General features: G+C 43.5%; 1 protein-coding gene across 1 annotated transcript in view; it reads right to left on the bottom strand.

Moving 5' to 3' along the window:
• Positions 1–17215, bottom strand: part of LOC149281549 (medium-chain acyl-CoA ligase ACSF2, mitochondrial-like) — a 161069-nt gene that overhangs the window by 117147 nt on the left and 26707 nt on the right. Inside the window, exons 4-6 of the mRNA XM_089499134.1 lie at positions 2270–2465; positions 1640–1768; positions 427–480 (exon numbers count right to left, since the gene is read on the bottom strand). Coding sequence (XP_089355260.1) covers positions 427–480; positions 1640–1768; positions 2270–2465 — 379 coding nt within the window. The remainder of the gene's footprint in view (positions 1–426; positions 481–1639; positions 1769–2269; positions 2466–17215) is intronic.

The raw sequence follows: 17215 nt of genomic DNA, 5'->3' as shown, positions 1-17215 counted from the left end.
ATATCCATCTGGAGATATGGTCTGCACTACTTTACACAATAGTTAAATTGAGGTCTCACCAGTGCTCTGTAAAACAGCATAAGCACTTCCTTCTGTCTACTGCTAGTGCCTCTCCCTATACAAGTCATGGTCTACCAACCAATAAGTCCTCTGGAATAATTACCCACTAAATCCCTTTCCTCAGATGTTGAGGTTATGACAGAATCAAATATTCTATACTCCACCGTCTAATCCGTTAAACAATATTGGAATCCAAACTCAGAGATTGCAGTTTATTTCCAAGTCTTCTATGTGGAACAGTGTCAAAAGCCTTACTGAAATCTAGATAAAATGTAGTAATAACAATAGTAATAGTAATAATAATACAGCATGTATTTAACTTTTAGCTGTCCTCTTCTGAATACAATGGTAACTAAGTTTCCATACCTTCCTTAGCACATATTCAACTTCATTTGGCTGATATGCTGGATTCACAGATACCTAGGTTAAAGATATAATTTAAATGAGAAATTCACTTTGGTTGTAAGGAACTTAATTAACAAGCAAGAAACACAACAGAATGCATTAGAATGACTTTAGACTAGAACTTACAAAGTTAGCTAAGGTGAACGCAACATTGCCTAAAGCCCTGTTGTAATAGCAAAAGTAATTTAACCCCATAAGGCCCGAGGTCTTATGCTACAGGATCAGAGCAATTTTCATGTTTTTGCTATGTCTTTCTTCAACTGTTTTCTCAGTGCACCCACATATATATACTGTATGTATGTATGTACGTATGTATATATATATATTTTCCTGCAGGATGTAATTAATTTTTCTTGTGTTAACTTTCCTTTTGTACCGAGTTGCTTGTGTTTTTTCCTGTCCTTGTTTTCCTATTAAACCTGGTCTTCCTTGCAGTCTACCCCACAGAGTCTTCAGATCTGTCAGCACTGTATGGAGAGGACTCCGTGCCTAACCTGACTCTGGTCAAAATCTGCTACCGATTACCACTCGTTTAGCCTTGTTTTACAGAATTTCCCTTACTGAGACCAGCATCCTGGTGGAGATATAGTCACTGACTTGACCCCAGTCTCAGCAGTGTTCCCCTTCTGGACGATACACATGGGGGAGAGACTTCTCTAGATGTCCGTATCATCACAACTGCCAAGCAGATTTGTTTATTCTGAACACCAACTTTGTCTTGGAGGGGAAATGGATGCACGAAATATGCCAAAACGGCCATAGTAGAATTTCTACTTCTCATAAACATATACTTTTCTGTAGCGGTTTTAAGATCCGTAAGCGCTACTGAAACTACAGACTTTTTACCAATTTTTTAAATATTACAAATTGGAACAAATATGGGCACCTTTTAATATCTGCCCTTGAATATCCTGTGCATATGAGATTTAATTAAAACTAAGGATTTAATTTTCCACATTCTTTTTCTACTAAATGACAGACTATACATAAGAAAACCACTGCATGCCCTGAAAAACCAAACAATGTATCATTTGTACCCTAAATGAGAAATAATGAAATTACAGTTGAATGAGATCATAGCACAAATGTTAAAAAATGCTGTTGTAAAGCATAAAAATGGTCAAGCTTACATTTTATTTTTGTATCCATAAAGTCACCTTTGCCAAAGACTCACCAAGATGATTCCAGCTTTTGCTGAAGCGTATTGCACAAGGATCCACTCATAGCTGTTTGGTCCCCACATCCCTAAGCGGTCTCCTTTCTTAAGACCAAGTGCTAAAAGTCCAGCGGCAAGAGTTTCAACCTAGCAAATAAAATAATTTTTTATTTTTTTTATCTATCTATTGAAAACTTGAATGTGCAGGTGAGTTTGTAACTCCATTATGCATTGCAAAAAACAGTGCTGCCACATCTTATGCAAGAAATGTTTTATTGAATTAATGATGCATTATGTATTGCACAGTAAAATGCACAATAATATCAGGGAGTTTAAATATTCATTTCTCTAGCTAATCCCTAGACTGGGCATATATATCTCAGTCCATATGTATATAACCACAAAGTTGACATTGTCTCCTGTTTAGTAAGCACAGCATATTGCTCATATCTAACTGTTGCTTATGGATATTGGTATATATAGCTCCATTTTGTACTATGATATATTTGTTGCCTATTCCTTTCTTCTCACCATAAACCTTAGTTTGTTATCTCCCTGTATGTGAATAGTACACATTTCCTGACACTCATATCTCTACAAAATACAGTCCTTTTACTTTCCCCTCCAATAATTTCCCAAGTCACACACATCCTTGCTTAGCTGGCTAAATGTTTTCCGTGTGCCACTCTGCAGAAACACAAGAGCTTCATGATCAGGGATTCGGTCAGTGGTTTCAGCCAGACACTGCTGCATAGTCCTGCTGGTCAGTGGTAAGCTACAGGTTCCATGGACATAACTGGTGGAAGTAACAGGTCTAGGAGGAGGAACATCTGACAGCAGTGAGCTGTGGACAAGAAAACAGAGTCATAGAGTAGCTGTTTTTTATGGGACTTCAACCTTTGAAGTAAAATTATTCCCTACTACTAAGGTACATTATTTCATTTGCATGAACCTTAATGTAGAATGATCTCACATTAATCAAATTCTAAGTACAATTAAGGTTTAAATATATTTCATATTATTATATACATAATAATAATTATATACATTTATTAAACAAATCATATAATCAATAATAAGTACATCCAATATAATTAAACAGGAGCATATTAAATGCATGCTTGCAAAATGTTAACATCTGTTTTATAAATGCAAGGCAATGTTTAGCCTAGACTATTGGGTGATCAGGCCTCCCAATGGGCTTCTGCTCAATAGACTGAATACATGGTGTAGTAAACAATATACAGTTATTGGTTAGTTTTAATCACTCATTTATACTATTCACTAAGAAGTTGAGTGGTCAGTTAAGGGTTATCTTGGCTGACCAGACTCAATCACCTTATTAATTTCGTAGCCCTCCTTTGCACTTTTTCTAATTCCATAATGTCCTTTTTAAGGACCGGTGCCCAGAATTGTACCGCATATTCAAGGTGAGGTCTTACCAATGACCTGTAAAGAGGCAAGATAATATCCTCCTCCCTTGAATCCCACACAGCCAGAAGCCAATTTTCCAGCAAGTGTGTCAGGAACCAATTTTTCGCTGCCTGAACCATGGCTTTTTTAATACCTGTGGTGTTTACATCTGCAACCACTAGTGGCCACCCTCCACCCTCTGGAGCACTCAGAACTCAGGTGTGCCTTGTTACCTGGGTTGAGCACTAGTCTACATCCAGCTGGGCCTTATTACCTGGATTACCCTGCCTTTATGAACCTGCCCTGCCCTTTAGTCAGGGCCTTTGTATTGAAGTCTATGGACCTTCCTGCTGTGGCTCTGCACCTGTACTGTTCCTGGGTCCCTGCTATTGTGTCCTTCCAAGTGGACTCCCTGCTATTGTGTCCTTCCAAGTGGACTCCCTGCTATTGTGTCCTTCCAAGTGGACTCCCTGCTATTGTGTCCTTCCAAGTGGACTCCCTGCTATTGTGTCCTTCCAAGTGGACTCCCTGCTTTGTGTCCTTCCAAGCGGGCTGTGTGCCTTTCGTACCCTTCCAAGCGGGCTGTGTGCCTTTCGTACCCTTCCAAGCGGGCTGTGTGCCTTTCGTACCCTTCCAAGCGGGCTGTGTGCCTTTCGTACCCTTCCAAGCGGGCTGTGTGCCTTTCGTACCCTTCCAAGCGGGCTGTGTGCCTTTCGTACCCTTCCAAGCGGGCTGTGTGCCTTTCGTGCCCTTCCAAGCGGGCTCTCTGTCTGTCGTGCCCTTCCAAGCGGGCTCTCTGTCTGTCGTGCCCTTCCAAGCGGGCTGTGTGCCTTTCGTGCCCTTCCAAGCGGGCTCTCTGTCTGTTGCGCCCTTCCAAGCGGGCTCTCTGTCTGTTGCGCCCTTCCAAGCGGGCTCCCTGCCAAAAGACTTATTACCTGTATTTTATTTTGCCATACGTCCGGTTACTTGCTTAGACTATATTACCCTTATTTGCTGGCCCTGTTATATACATGAAATACACTGCATTACCTGGATTTCTGTTTGTGGTGTCTTTGTTTGCATAATCATGCACCGTGGGTTACATACTGAACCCCAAGTATCCCCTGCGTATGGGCTCCTACCCGACCTGATCACCCGAGTCCTGACAGAATACAAAGGCCATTACAAGGAGTCAGCGGGGTTACTTTCAGTCATCAAAATGATAGGAGAATGCTTGCTTGAACTGTGCAAATCATTAATGCAAATCTGGGACTCCAACTCCAATCACTCTCATAAAGACCATTCACCTACACCTGCTACATCACCTGAGAAATCCAACAAGCCTGTTACCAGTGTTAAAAAGGAATCTCCTAGGAAATCTAGGAAACGTGAACCCCTTACCACAACCGAATTACAACAAAGGCGTGATGAGGAATCTTGCTTTTACTGTGGCAAAAAGGGACACTGGATCACCCAATGTCCTCTGAAACCTCCTAAACCCTCTGTACCGATTGAGCAGTCTACGTCACAACCACAGAGCTCTGCTAAAAGGGGAAGTAGCTTTATTCCCCAGGATAGTGAACCCATGGAGTATATACCAACCCTGGTGATTCCTGGTGCTTCTCAAACTCCGGTGGATGTCCAGCTGAAGCCTGATGATTGTTCTGTGATGGAATGCAGCGTCTGTGATCCTACAGTCTGTGGCAGTGTGGGTTGCTCCCATATGGATGAACTTCCTATTGCTTTCTGTTCAGCCGTGATTGCAACTCCTATCACTGCTACCTCAGCAAAGTGTGATACACCAGAGACTACCATAGCCCCTAGTATCACCTCTGGACTGATAGCAAAGATACATGACCCTATTCCATCTCTGAGGAAGAAGGGGCCTTCCATCAGTGCTTCCCATACCAAGCCTGCTTCTCCCGTTTTGACCCAGTGCAGTTCTGGTACTACCCCCCTGCTCCCAGTAGTGCCCTGGGTACAGGGCAGCTATGTGACCCCTGGTACATGGAAAGAGAAAGCACTGAATCATACCTTCTCATCAACTTCTTCAGCATCCAGTCCTAATTTGACCTACGATTGCACCACAGATAACCTTTCCTTTGATTGTGTTATTACCTCTAATGGCAATATAATCAGAAAGGAAGACCTGGAGATCTGTGAACAAGCTTTACCGAAAAAGAAGAAGAAGAAGAAGAAATCACGTTAAGTACACCCTTCTGCTCAGTTTATTAAAGGTGTACAGATTTTGTTCAGTCTGTTCGCGTTCAGTGACCGCTCCTTGGGGAGGGGGTACTGTCAGGAACCAATATTTCGCTGCCTGAACCATGGCTTTTTTAATACCTGTGGTGTTTACATCTGCAACCACTAGTGGCCACCCTCCACCCTCTGGAGCACTCAGAACTCAGGTGTGCCTTGTTACCTGGGTTGAGCACTAGTCTACATCCAGCTGGGCCTTATTACCTGGATTACCCTGCCTTTATGAACCTGCCCTGCCCTTTAGTCAGGGCCTTTGTATTGAAGTCTATGGACCTTCCTGCTGTGGCTCTGCACCTGTACTGTTCCTGGTTCCCTGCTATTGTGTCCTTCCAAGTGGACTCCCTGCTATTGTGTCCTTCCAAGTGGACTCCCTGCTTTGTGTCCTTCCAAGCGGGCTGTGTGCCTTTCGTACCCTTCCAAGCGGGCTGTGTGCCTTTCGTACCCTTCCAAGCGGGCTCTCTGTCTGTCGTGCCCTTCCAAGCGGGCTGTGTGCCTTTCGTGCCCTTCCAAGCGGGCTGTGTGCCTTTCGTACCCTTCCAAGCGGGCTCTCTGTCTGTCGTGCCCTTCCAAGCGGGCTGTGTGCCTTTCGTGCCCTTCCAAGCGGGCTCTCTGTCTGTTGCGCCCTTCCAAGCGGGCTCTCTGTCTGTTGCGCCCTTCCAAGCGGGCTCCCTGCCAAAAGACTTATTACCTGTATTTTATTTTGCCATACGTCCGGTTACTTGCTTAGACTATATTACCCTTATTTGCTGGCCCTGTTATATACATGAAATACACTGCATTACCTGGATTTCTGTTTGTGGTGTCTTTGTTTGCATAATCATGCACCGTGGGTTACATACTGAACCCCAAGTATCCCCTGCGCATGGGCTCCTACCCGACCTGATCACCCGAGTCCTGACAGAGTGTCTCCGGGCAAAGATGGTTTATTTTTTCATTTTGTTCTTTCCGCTATCAGTTTTCTAAAATCAAACTATTGGGGAGTGTGGTAGTCTGTAGGGTACTCCCACAGTAGGACAGGACACTGAAGGTTTAAAATACTGTAAAGTCAGTATTATTTCTCTGCAGCAGAATAAACGCAACATAAGAGACTCACAGCTTGTCAATAATGAGTAAATAAAAGAAAGATATTTCTCACTTCATACACAGTGTCTATAAAACTCAGTTCCATAAGCTTTATATTGGGAATCCATCAGGTTACACCCAGTCCAAACCTGAAGACGTCTCACATTGGCCTCTCCCATAGGTTTAAAACTGCAACACTTTTTAAACCCAAGTGATTAGCCTCCATGATCCACTTGTTAAATCCTGCCTGAGCAATGCAGAACAGATTTTAACCCCTTAAGGCCAGGCAATTTCATGATCGAGGCTGTTTTAATATTTTTGCAGTGCTGGTGTTTAGCAATGTTTAGTCTTCCCACGCAATTTATATAATTTATTTTCAGAACAGAAGGGCTTTCTTAAGATACAATTTTTATCATATCATCTAATTTCCTATAAAAAAATTAAATATGGCAAAGAAAATGTAAAAAAGCATTTTTTCTCACTTTTTTATTTAACTTTAAAAGCTAATGAAAAAACTGCTTAGTAGATTCTACTATTTGTCCTGAGTTTTTTGAAATTATAGGCAAGTAGCATTTTTGCTATTTCAAAATAATATTTTTCTTAAATCTGCTAATCATGCCCCCATGTGCTATTTGGGACATATTTGAAGCTGATGTGATATAATCGGCAGGTGTGGGTCCAGACCAGGATAGAAAGGGTAAAAGGACCAAGTATACGTTAAATATAATTTTAATCTGTACTTGTGATAAAACTTCAGCAGGGATGACCAATGTCAAAGTCACTCAGATCCTTATGCTTGCCATTTTTTCCTGCTTCTAACACATCAACTTTGAGGACTAAGTGTTCACTTGCTGCTTAATAGATTAAACCCACTGAGAGGTGCCATCATAACAAGATTATCAGTGTTATTCACTTCACCTGTCAGTGGTCATAAAGTTATGGCTGATCAGTGTACGTCACTTCAAAACACCCCAATATGTGTTCAGCAACATATTCTGAGTACAGTGATACCACCCATGCATGGATTTGTCAGGTTGTTTGGGGGCTAAACTAGGCAACTCAGGGTATTTTAAATGGTGGTATTCACTTTCTATTCACTAATTCTACCACTAGCCTTTTTTATGTTTTTTTGTGTATTTTCCACACACGTTCTTTAGGTATGAATTTACTCCCCTTGGTACTGTATACGACACTGACAAACACCCCAATATGTGTTCGGCAACATCTGCTGAGTACAGTGATACCACCTATGCATAGGTTGCCTCACCCCAATGGTCAGGGGCAAAGATGCCTCCGAAATGTCACTATCATTAAGAAGGCATATAGTATAATGATGGTTAGACATACCGTATTTGCTCGATTATAAGACGAGGTTTTTTTCAGAGCAAATGCTCTGAAAAATACCCCTCGTCTTCTAATCGGGGTCGTCTTCTAATCAGACCTCAAATAGAGGTCTGATTATGAGACTAGGATCCAGATCCCCCGCACCGCTGCAGGGGACCTGGATCCTCCTGTCTCCCCCCCCCACACACACACACTTACCGGTGCTTCCTGCTGTATTGCCGGGGCAGCGGGTTGACGTCTACGCAATCCACGTAGACAACGTCCGCTGCAGCCGGAAGGAGGTGTGGCTAGCAGCGGGGGTTGTCTGCGTCCGTCGCGGATACCTTCCCCGACTGTCAGAGATCAGAGTTCCCCGCACCGGTGCGGGGAACTCTGATCTCTGACAGCCTGGGAAGGTATCTGCGACGGACGCAGACAAACCCCCGCTGCCAACTCCACCTCCTTCCGTCTGCAGCGGAAGGAGACGTCAACCCGCTGCCCCGGCAATACAGCAGGAAATTGGAAGCACCGGTAAGTGTGTGTGTGTGCGTGTGTGCGTGTGTGTGTGTTTGTGTGCGCGTGTGTGTTAAATGGGGGCATAGGGCATTTCTGGAATGCCTTATACCCCTATATGCCACTCTGGCACTTAGGGGGTTAAAAGGCATATTATGGGGCATTTAATACAGCACTCTGCCTCCTGAAATGCCTTATACCTCCCTATATGCCACTCTGCCCCATAATATGCCTTTTAACCCCCTAAATGCCAGAGTGGCATATAGGGGTATAAGGCATTTCTGGAGGCAGAGTGCTCTATACAATGCCTTTTAACTCCCTTAATGCCACTCTGCCTCCTGGAATGCCTTATACCTCCCTATATGCCACTCTGCCCTATAATATGCATTTTAACCCCCTAAATGCCAGAATGGGATATAGGGGTATAAGGCATTTCTGGAGGCAGAGTGGCACATAGGGGGTCAAAAGGCATACCATGGGGCACAGTGGCATATAGAGGGTTAAAAGGCATATCATGGGCCACAGTGCCATATTGGTGTGGCAAGCCTGGGGGCAGATGTGCGTAACTGGGGGACAGGTTGGAAAATACAAGGAAATAAAAAAAAAATATTTTTCTCAATCATAGCTTTTATTTAAAAAAATAGTTTACATGAATTAACATTTACTGGTAAAACTTTTTTCCTATAGGGTCGTCTTATAGTCAGGCTTTTTCTTTTTTTTCCTAAGTTAATATTCAGATTTTGGGGTCGTTTTATAATCCCTGGTTGCAGCAGGGAGGGAAGAGGAAGAGGGGAGACAGTCCTGAGTTTTCTATTCCAAGAAACACAGAATCTGAAGGCAGATAAGAACCATTCAGCCTATCTAGTCTGACCATCTCTCCAGATAAAGGAGTTTAAAATTCAAATAGCCTTTGGCCAGCAGTCCTATAGTGAGAAAGGCTTTATTTTCATCCCATATCAATTTCAAATTTCCTCACTGTATTCATTTAGCTACTACCTTCTGAGTAAAGTAGAATGTCCTTTACATTGCATCTAAGCCACTGACTCTATAGTTTTTGTCTGGAGTTGGTGCTAGCAAACTGCCAGGCATGGCCACCCCTTTAAGACGTCTGCCTGGAGTTGAACTAATCTCCACAGTATTTCCAGCCACATTCTCTTGCCATTAAGCTATAGTGAAAGTTATTTACCACATAGTTATTGCTGTTTGGTTACATGGTATGACTGAACCCTGCCTCTCTCACCTGAAGCCTATGCCCCCCCAGTTATGCACATCTGCCCCCAGGCTTGCCACTCTGCCCCAGAAATGCCTTTTAACCCTCTAAATGTCACTGTGCCCCATGATCTGCCTTTTAACCCTCTATATGCCACTGTGCCCCATGATATGCCTTTTGACCCCCTATGTGCCACTCTGCCTCCAGAAATGCCTTATACCCCTATATGCCACTCTGGCATTTAGGGGGTTAAAAAGCATATTATGGGGCAGAGTGGCATATAGGGAGTTACAAGGCATTTCAGGAGGCAGAGTGGGGTCCATCGTGCAGACCTTCCCCGGCTATCAGTGAGAATTCACCGCACCAGAACTCTCCCCACTGACAGCCGGGGAAAGTCTGCGATGGATGCAGACAACCCCCGCTGCTAACCGCACCTCCTTCCGGCTGCAGCGGAAGTTGCCTATGCGAATCGCGTAAACGTCTACACGCTGTCCTGGCTGCACACCGGGGAGTCAGAAGCACCGGTAAGTTTGGGGGGGGGGGGGGCATAAGACGACCCCGATTATAAGACGAGGGGTCTTTTTCAGAGCATTTGCTCTTATAATCGAGCAAATACGGTATCTTCGTTACCCAGTCAAAGAAAAAGATTAATTAATAGATCTTCCTGTAGTAAACCTGTGCTGTTTCTGATCGTGCAAACTATGTACTTCCAGACATTTATCAATCCTATCCTTTAGCATGGTTTCCATTTATTTGCAAACTACTGACGTTAGGCTTAGTTGGCCGAGTCTTCCCTACTATCTTTTTTTGTGCAGTGGTATTTCAGTTGCCAACTTCAGTCTTCTGGAAATACTCATGTCATTAGTGACTGATTAAATAGTCCTGCTAAAGGTTTTTTCAGGACACGCCAAAGTACTTTTAATACTGAATTAAAACCTTGTTTCTTCTCACTCAATATATTAGCCATATGTGCTGAGTACTACAGTGGCTACTTTTTCTTTTACTCTTGTAAACAAGTTTAATTCAATGTTCTGCTGCCTTTAGGAGGACATCTGTTACATAGCTCAGTCCATCTAAAGATGTCCAGACCATCAAAGACTCCCCTACCAGTCTCTACATTTTAGGAAAATCCATGCTTCCAAAATCAAAAACCTTGGTTTTAGTATGGTGCAATGTAACCTCTGTCCTTATATTAAACCACACTGATTGATGATCAATGGAGTCCAAACACTCTCCTACTCATCTGAAAACAAGTCTCCATCTGCAAATACCAAATCCAGCACAGCTCATTTAAGTGAACTTGTTGGAGAGGCACACTCAGAGGTGGGATTGCTGGAACAAAGATTATATCTAACAGCCAGAAGAGCAGCTCATTTAGCATAGAGGGGATCTAGAAGTCATGGGAGCTCAGGATGGGATATAGCAATACCAGCATCCTCTAATCTAACTAAACTTGAGGCCAAGTAGAAGAGATATTCTACTAATTGAGGAAATATCCAAAATGACATTGAAGGGGATGGCGAGAGTTGTAATCATAGCTGACACCAATCTTCCTGATTTAAACTGGAAAATCAAAGTATCTGGTTGTGCCAGCAGTTCATATATTCTAAATTCCTTACCCGGATTATCTTCAAAACGAGTAGTAAGGAGGCCGTTTTAGATTGTGTTCAGAAACTGAGACTTGGCATTTTGAGCCTGTACATGTACGGGCTTTGTCATTAAGGGGTTAATATACGAACACTGAGTCACTCCACACAAAAACAAAAGCTTTAGATTTAAAAAAAAAGCTGACTTTTCTAAAATGAGAATATGTGTAAAGGAGTCATTTTCAGAAGTGTGACGGAAACATTGTAACAAGCTGCTCATTAAGCCCAGGACAGTAACAAGAGATCCTGCATACAAAGGGTTAAACAAATAGACCTTTTTGCATATTACCCCAAGAACCAGACAGAACTAGTGTTGAGGTAAAGAAGGTACTGAATTTTATTGAAAACACACCGAATTACATACACAACAGCACCTACACACCATGTCTGTATTGCTCCCTCATTACTTTCTTCTCCCCTTCTCTCATCCCAAGCACTTTTCAACTTCACTTCCTCCCTTTCTCCCACCTCCCTTTACTCCAACAATCTCTCCACTCACACAAGTCCTATTCGCACCTTCTTTCACCAAATCATGGTCCTCATTTAGTGCTCTCTTCTCTAGCCTTTCAGTCAACATTCCAGAAACTTCAACAATCTTGTCCACATACTCTGCCCCTCCTCCTACCCCCCTTTTACCTTTGCACTCTGGAACGAACGTTACGTGTGTAACAAACTAATGGCTTTACACGACCACTTTGCCTCTAGTTCCCTGCACCTTCTAGCTCTGAGACCTGGCTAACCTCTTGTAACGCTGCTTCTCCTGCTGCTTTCTCCCCTCTGCTCCTTCGCTCTCTTTCTCCTAATTTGAAGTCCATGCTATCTGACTATTTCATTCCATCTCCTTATGCATTGCTGTTTTATATACCGTCCCCCTGGCCCGGTTGATAGGGATGCATCGAAATTATAATTCTGGACCAAAACCGGACACGAAAATTCAGGATGCACTTGGCTGAAAATGACCCCCCCCACACCCACCTTTAAAAAAAATCACACCATGTATATGAAATATTTTATATATATCGCTAAGCTCATAGAATTTATACTTACACACAACTATTTCAATTTCAACAACACTAACTACCTACAAATGACCGGGACAGCCATGGCCACCAAAATGTCACCGCAATATGGCAATCTTTTCATGGCCGACCTGGAACAGAGATTCCTAGCCACTCACCCCCACAAACCACATAAATACTATCATTATATCGACGACATTTTCATGGACAGAAGGAGAAGAAAACCCTTTAGAATTCCATAAATCTTTCAATTCATTACACCTATCAATAAAATTTAAAATTAATTTCTCAAAACATAATGTGAGCTTCCTGGACTGTGCCATAAGTGTCACCAATGGCTCACTTCACTCTTCTGTGTACAGAAACCCACAGACAGGAACAGCTTCTTTCACAATTCAAGCTTTCATCCCAATCACACTAAACAAGGTGTCATCTACAGCCAAGCCATCAGATACCACCGTATTAGCTCTGACACTGAGGACTGAGACAAACACCTAGGCGCGCTGGCAGAATCATTTCAGAGGAAGCGCTACAGGGAGAAAACTATATCTAAAAAAAATAAATCTGCTCTAAGAACACCACGGGAAAGGCTTCTAGAGTACAAAAAAAAGGATAACACTAGCAGGATCCCTCTAGTGGTTACCTACAACCCAACTCTTGAGGAAATATGCAAAATTATTAAAAACCTATAGCCAGTAATCTCAGAGGACCCCATACTGAAAAAAATATTCCCTCAGCCCCCCCGATACTGGCATTTAAACCACCAAACCTGAAGAACAGATTGGTCTGCAGCAAACTGGCACCAGGAGCATACACACAATGGCACTGTACGATGCAACAAATCCCGCTGCAAACTTTGTCAACATATATGTGACAGTAACACAGCCAGTCACAAAACATACATCATCAAGGAATCATACTCATGTACATCTGCTAACGTGGTGTACATGATACAATGTTCAGCATGTGACAAAGGGTGCTACATTGGGGAAATGGGTCTAAAGCTGCACCTCAGAATGAACCTACACAGAAGCTCTATCAAAAACCATGAGGAAGACAAATTTTGCCCTCCCCCCGTAGGGAATTTTAAAGGGTCTCAGGAAAGGAAAACATTTGAGATGAAAATGATAACATATTTTAACACCATAAAAGAGGGACTTAATGTGGATTCTGGTTTTCTGAATGTGTGTCCAATGTGTGTCTAATTGTTGTTATTGTCTCTGATGTGTTAATGTGTTTATCGATTTTTCCTAGGTTTATTAGTTCTGTCCTTTGGTTATCTCTCCCTCTCTTATGACACCCCACGCATACCCTAATAATGAGTAATTAGAGAGAGGAGTAGGAGGGTGGGAAAACTGAAACAATTGTCATCAACTGAGAGAGAGAGGGTAGGGGTTTAAGTAAGCCCCAGACCCTGCCCACAAATACGGTCAATTACATAGCCTATCACTTGTGTACGGCGTCTGGGGAAACAGAGTCAATACAAGGCAAGGACAGAAACGTAAAAGACAGATTTAAAGAAGACCGACATGATCTGAGGTGTGCCAAGATCATGATGGTCTTTGTCACGTAGCTGGCTAGTCCGACCGACTACCTTCGCTTACTTGTGCTCCCTTAGGCTGGGACAACACACTTTCCCCGGTTCCCCAGTCACTAGCCGAGTATGAAAAACATACATTAACATAAAACAAGATATTGGGACACAAACCGCCCCCTTAATCTGCTCCCAGAGACAACAGGGGCAGTAACAGGATTAACAATACAATAGTGTCCCAACCTCCACTATCTATCACTGGCCAAAATCAGTTCCAGGGATGGCCGGGGTAAATGTCTGTAGTGGAGGAACGGGGGGGCGGGGGACTGACCTATACAGCAGATTAATGCACCTGGATCTGATATTAAACTGAAACAATGTTGGTCACTCCCTGGTTGCAGATACTGGCTGTCCGCTGGGGATAATCCCCTCAGCAAGTGATGAGATGATACTGCTGGGGGTAGCCAAAGAAGTCTTTACAAAGTCAGGGCCCATAGTCAACACGGAGGAGGCTGGCTGTCAGGCCTCTCCAGCGGCCCCAGTGATGGAGGTTTCCGTCACAGTAGGTACGCCAAAAAGAGGCCAAGAAGGTGAAAACATTGCAATAAACTTAAATTCGAGACTACAAAACAGGAGTAATCACTCGACAAGTTAAGAAAATGCACTAGCCATTTCCTTCTGTGGATCCGGAATGTATCTAGTATAACATGCCAAGTTCCACCTACCCAGGTGCCATAAAAAGCCCAAAAGATAGCTGCCTTGAGCTTGGCTAGAGATTTAAAATGCAGAATACCTGTCAAACAGAGTTTAATGGAACTAAATGACAGGGTAGATCAGTATGGCAATACGAAATAAAAGCTAGTATATACCCCGTGTTACGAGTATGCAGGCAGGGTCATAGCTCCTGGAACCTCGAGAAGGTATTCCATGCTGTAGTATAGGCCTTCCAAGTATTGTGAGACAGGGAATGGCGTTGTCTATATGAACTTTCAGTTCATAATGAGATGGGAGGAATGCAGCAGAGGCATGGCTATAGGGTCTGCTTCTGGTCTCTGAAAAGAACATAGGGAAGTTAGCTTGGGATAGGGCATCTGCTGCCACGTTATCCACCCCTGGTATGTGTGACACAAACAAATGGAACTGATGATGAATTGATAACCAAATCAGTTTTTGCATGAAAGACATAATAATCAGGGACCTGGAACGACCTTTATTAAGAATGAATGCTGTGGCCTGGTTGTCTGTGAGAAAAAACCGTCTTACCGGTCCATAAGTGACCCCAAACCTGAGCAGCTGCTACTATGGGATATATTCCAACGGGGCTGATTGCAGACGACAGCCCGCCAGCCAACGCTTACTGAAGATAGCTGCATAGACATGCGTGGCTGCCGCATCAGATAGGATATGTGGAGAACCCTCAGATGCCTGTGCAATGAACACAGAAACTCAGTTCCAAAGCCATAAGAAACCAGGCCTGCTTGGGCCGCTATGTCTAAACGGATGACGGCGTCAGAGTCAGGGGCTAATGGTAGCAAGGCTAGGAGTCTGGAAATAAAAGCCAGACCCCAGCTTTTAGACCCCAAAGTAAGTTTAGTGGCAAATAAGTACATTCCCTCCCACCTGATACCATGCTATTGCCACAGTGAGGGTAAAACAGGGAGAAGCTTAAAGGCCTCAGATATATCCGCCTTTGACAACCAAGCGTCCCTACCTGTCTGCATGATACTCTGTACGGCCATATATATTTTAATGAAAACTCTTCCGATGGAATCAAGGGATTAAGACTAGAAACATGGGAAGAATGAGGCGAAGACAAGTCATAAAACAAACGGAATTTATATGGAAATTCGCCTTGAACTACGCCAATGGGGTGGACCCTCCAAGTATGAAAGGGGGGTTCGGTGAATGCCCCTATGACGAACCCTTTCTCCCATTTGGAGTGAAGCAGTTCAGAGGTGACCTGTGGGTATGGCTCTGCTGACAGCAGATTGCACCCTTCGAGAGTGGACTGGGGGAGGTTGATCGGACCTGTATGAAAGCCTACAGTGAAACCAGTTAGTAGGAGCTCTTTAGGCTGGTGGGACGGGTGATGTCTAGATACCTGGCTAATTGGTTGACTTTGATCCGGCTTAGTCAGCTATGTGCTGGTTTAAGAGTACAGGCCGATTTAAGATGTGCCCTATAACAGATGAAGCAGACGTGTAGCAAACGACACTGCCCGTAATTGCAGTCTGTGATGTAAAGGGGACAGCTCACACATGGGGCGGCAATGACAGTATTCACACAGGTTTCAAAAGTCAAGCGTGTTTATTTAGATGATGTAGGCACAGAGCCCCTTGCAAATAAAACAAACTCTAGGCCTTTCCGGCTCTAACTAAACATCCGGATACCTCTCTACAAGCCTACGGTCTGGCACAAAGCAAAGTAACAGGTTGTCCATGGGTAAAACCTCATACCTGGTGGGCTGCAGCGCTGGCCGTAGCTGCTCCCTGCCTCAGTCTCTTCTCCACCCTGCAAACCCAACAGCCCTCTCTTTTAAGGCTTCCTCCCCAGTAGTGAGCATAGGAAGCCTCACCTGAGGGCTCCTGGGTTTGCTACCGTGCCTGGCTGAGGAAACCAGGTGAGATATATATCCCATCCACCACTTTCCCATACACTTTACCACAGATGTTAAAGTTATTGAAGATCAGGGCCTTCCCTGCCCAATTTATCCACCTGAGGCGCTGCAGAAAAAGATGGCGGACATAAGGCGCTCCACTAGAGGAGCTGGTAGTGGCTGCTATGCCGAAGTTTGGGAAGCAGTTGGTAGTAAGAGCCAAAGACTGGCAGTCCTATAAAACAGCTCCATATCCAAATTGGCCCAATTGGGAGTGAACCGAAACTGGGAGAGAGCAGCCGCTGCTTTGGCTGAAAACGAACGGTGCTAATCGAAAAATGAAGAAACCCTATACTTAAGGCCCAGATCCACAACATTATACAAATATAAGTCAAGCTCTTCTCTACTTCTGGGGTGTATGGAGCAGACAGTACCTCTAAACAGACTGAAAGCCAGAACGAACTATGGAATAGAGAGTTTCCTATTTATTCTAAAGGGGAACAAAGTGCGCAAAGAAATTAATTAAATATTAAATAATCAATATAATGTCAGCACGTATGGTGCGTTTCGCCTGTAAGGCTTCCTCTGATACGTAAAGCTGAGGTTTCTTCATATCAGAGGAAGCCTAACAGGCTTCAGAACGACTACGGAGAGAAAGAACCACTGTTCCCACCGTTCACAGTTCCCCCGTTTGATTTTATATTTTACCCATGAAGAAGCTATATTAAAGATTTCTACGATCCCCGACTTCTGTCTGTTAACTCTGAGGAGTCATACCTTTGAAGGGGCACTCGTTTTAAAAAACACGCTTATATATGGGCTTGGGGAAGCCCCACCAAATGTAACAGTATAACCATCTTTTCATTTTTTTATTTTAAGTCATTATATATTACACTATTATCTTGTTTTTATATTTTTTCATGTGAGATGGATACATCCTTCTTTGAAGAATATTGTTCTCCATAACTGTTATAGGTAATATCCACACACATTATTATTATATTTTATTCACTCACTTTATATTCACACTGATTGGGTGT

The sequence above is a fragment of the Sceloporus occidentalis genome, unplaced genomic scaffold, assembly GCF_023333645.1.
Source record: "Sceloporus occidentalis isolate IW3139 unplaced genomic scaffold, rSceOcc1.0.p SCAF_130, whole genome shotgun sequence".
Taxonomy (NCBI): Eukaryota; Metazoa; Chordata; class Lepidosauria; order Squamata; family Phrynosomatidae; genus Sceloporus; species Sceloporus occidentalis.
Note: the sequence above shows the minus strand (reverse complement) of the source record. Positions and strands in the feature narration are given on the sequence as shown.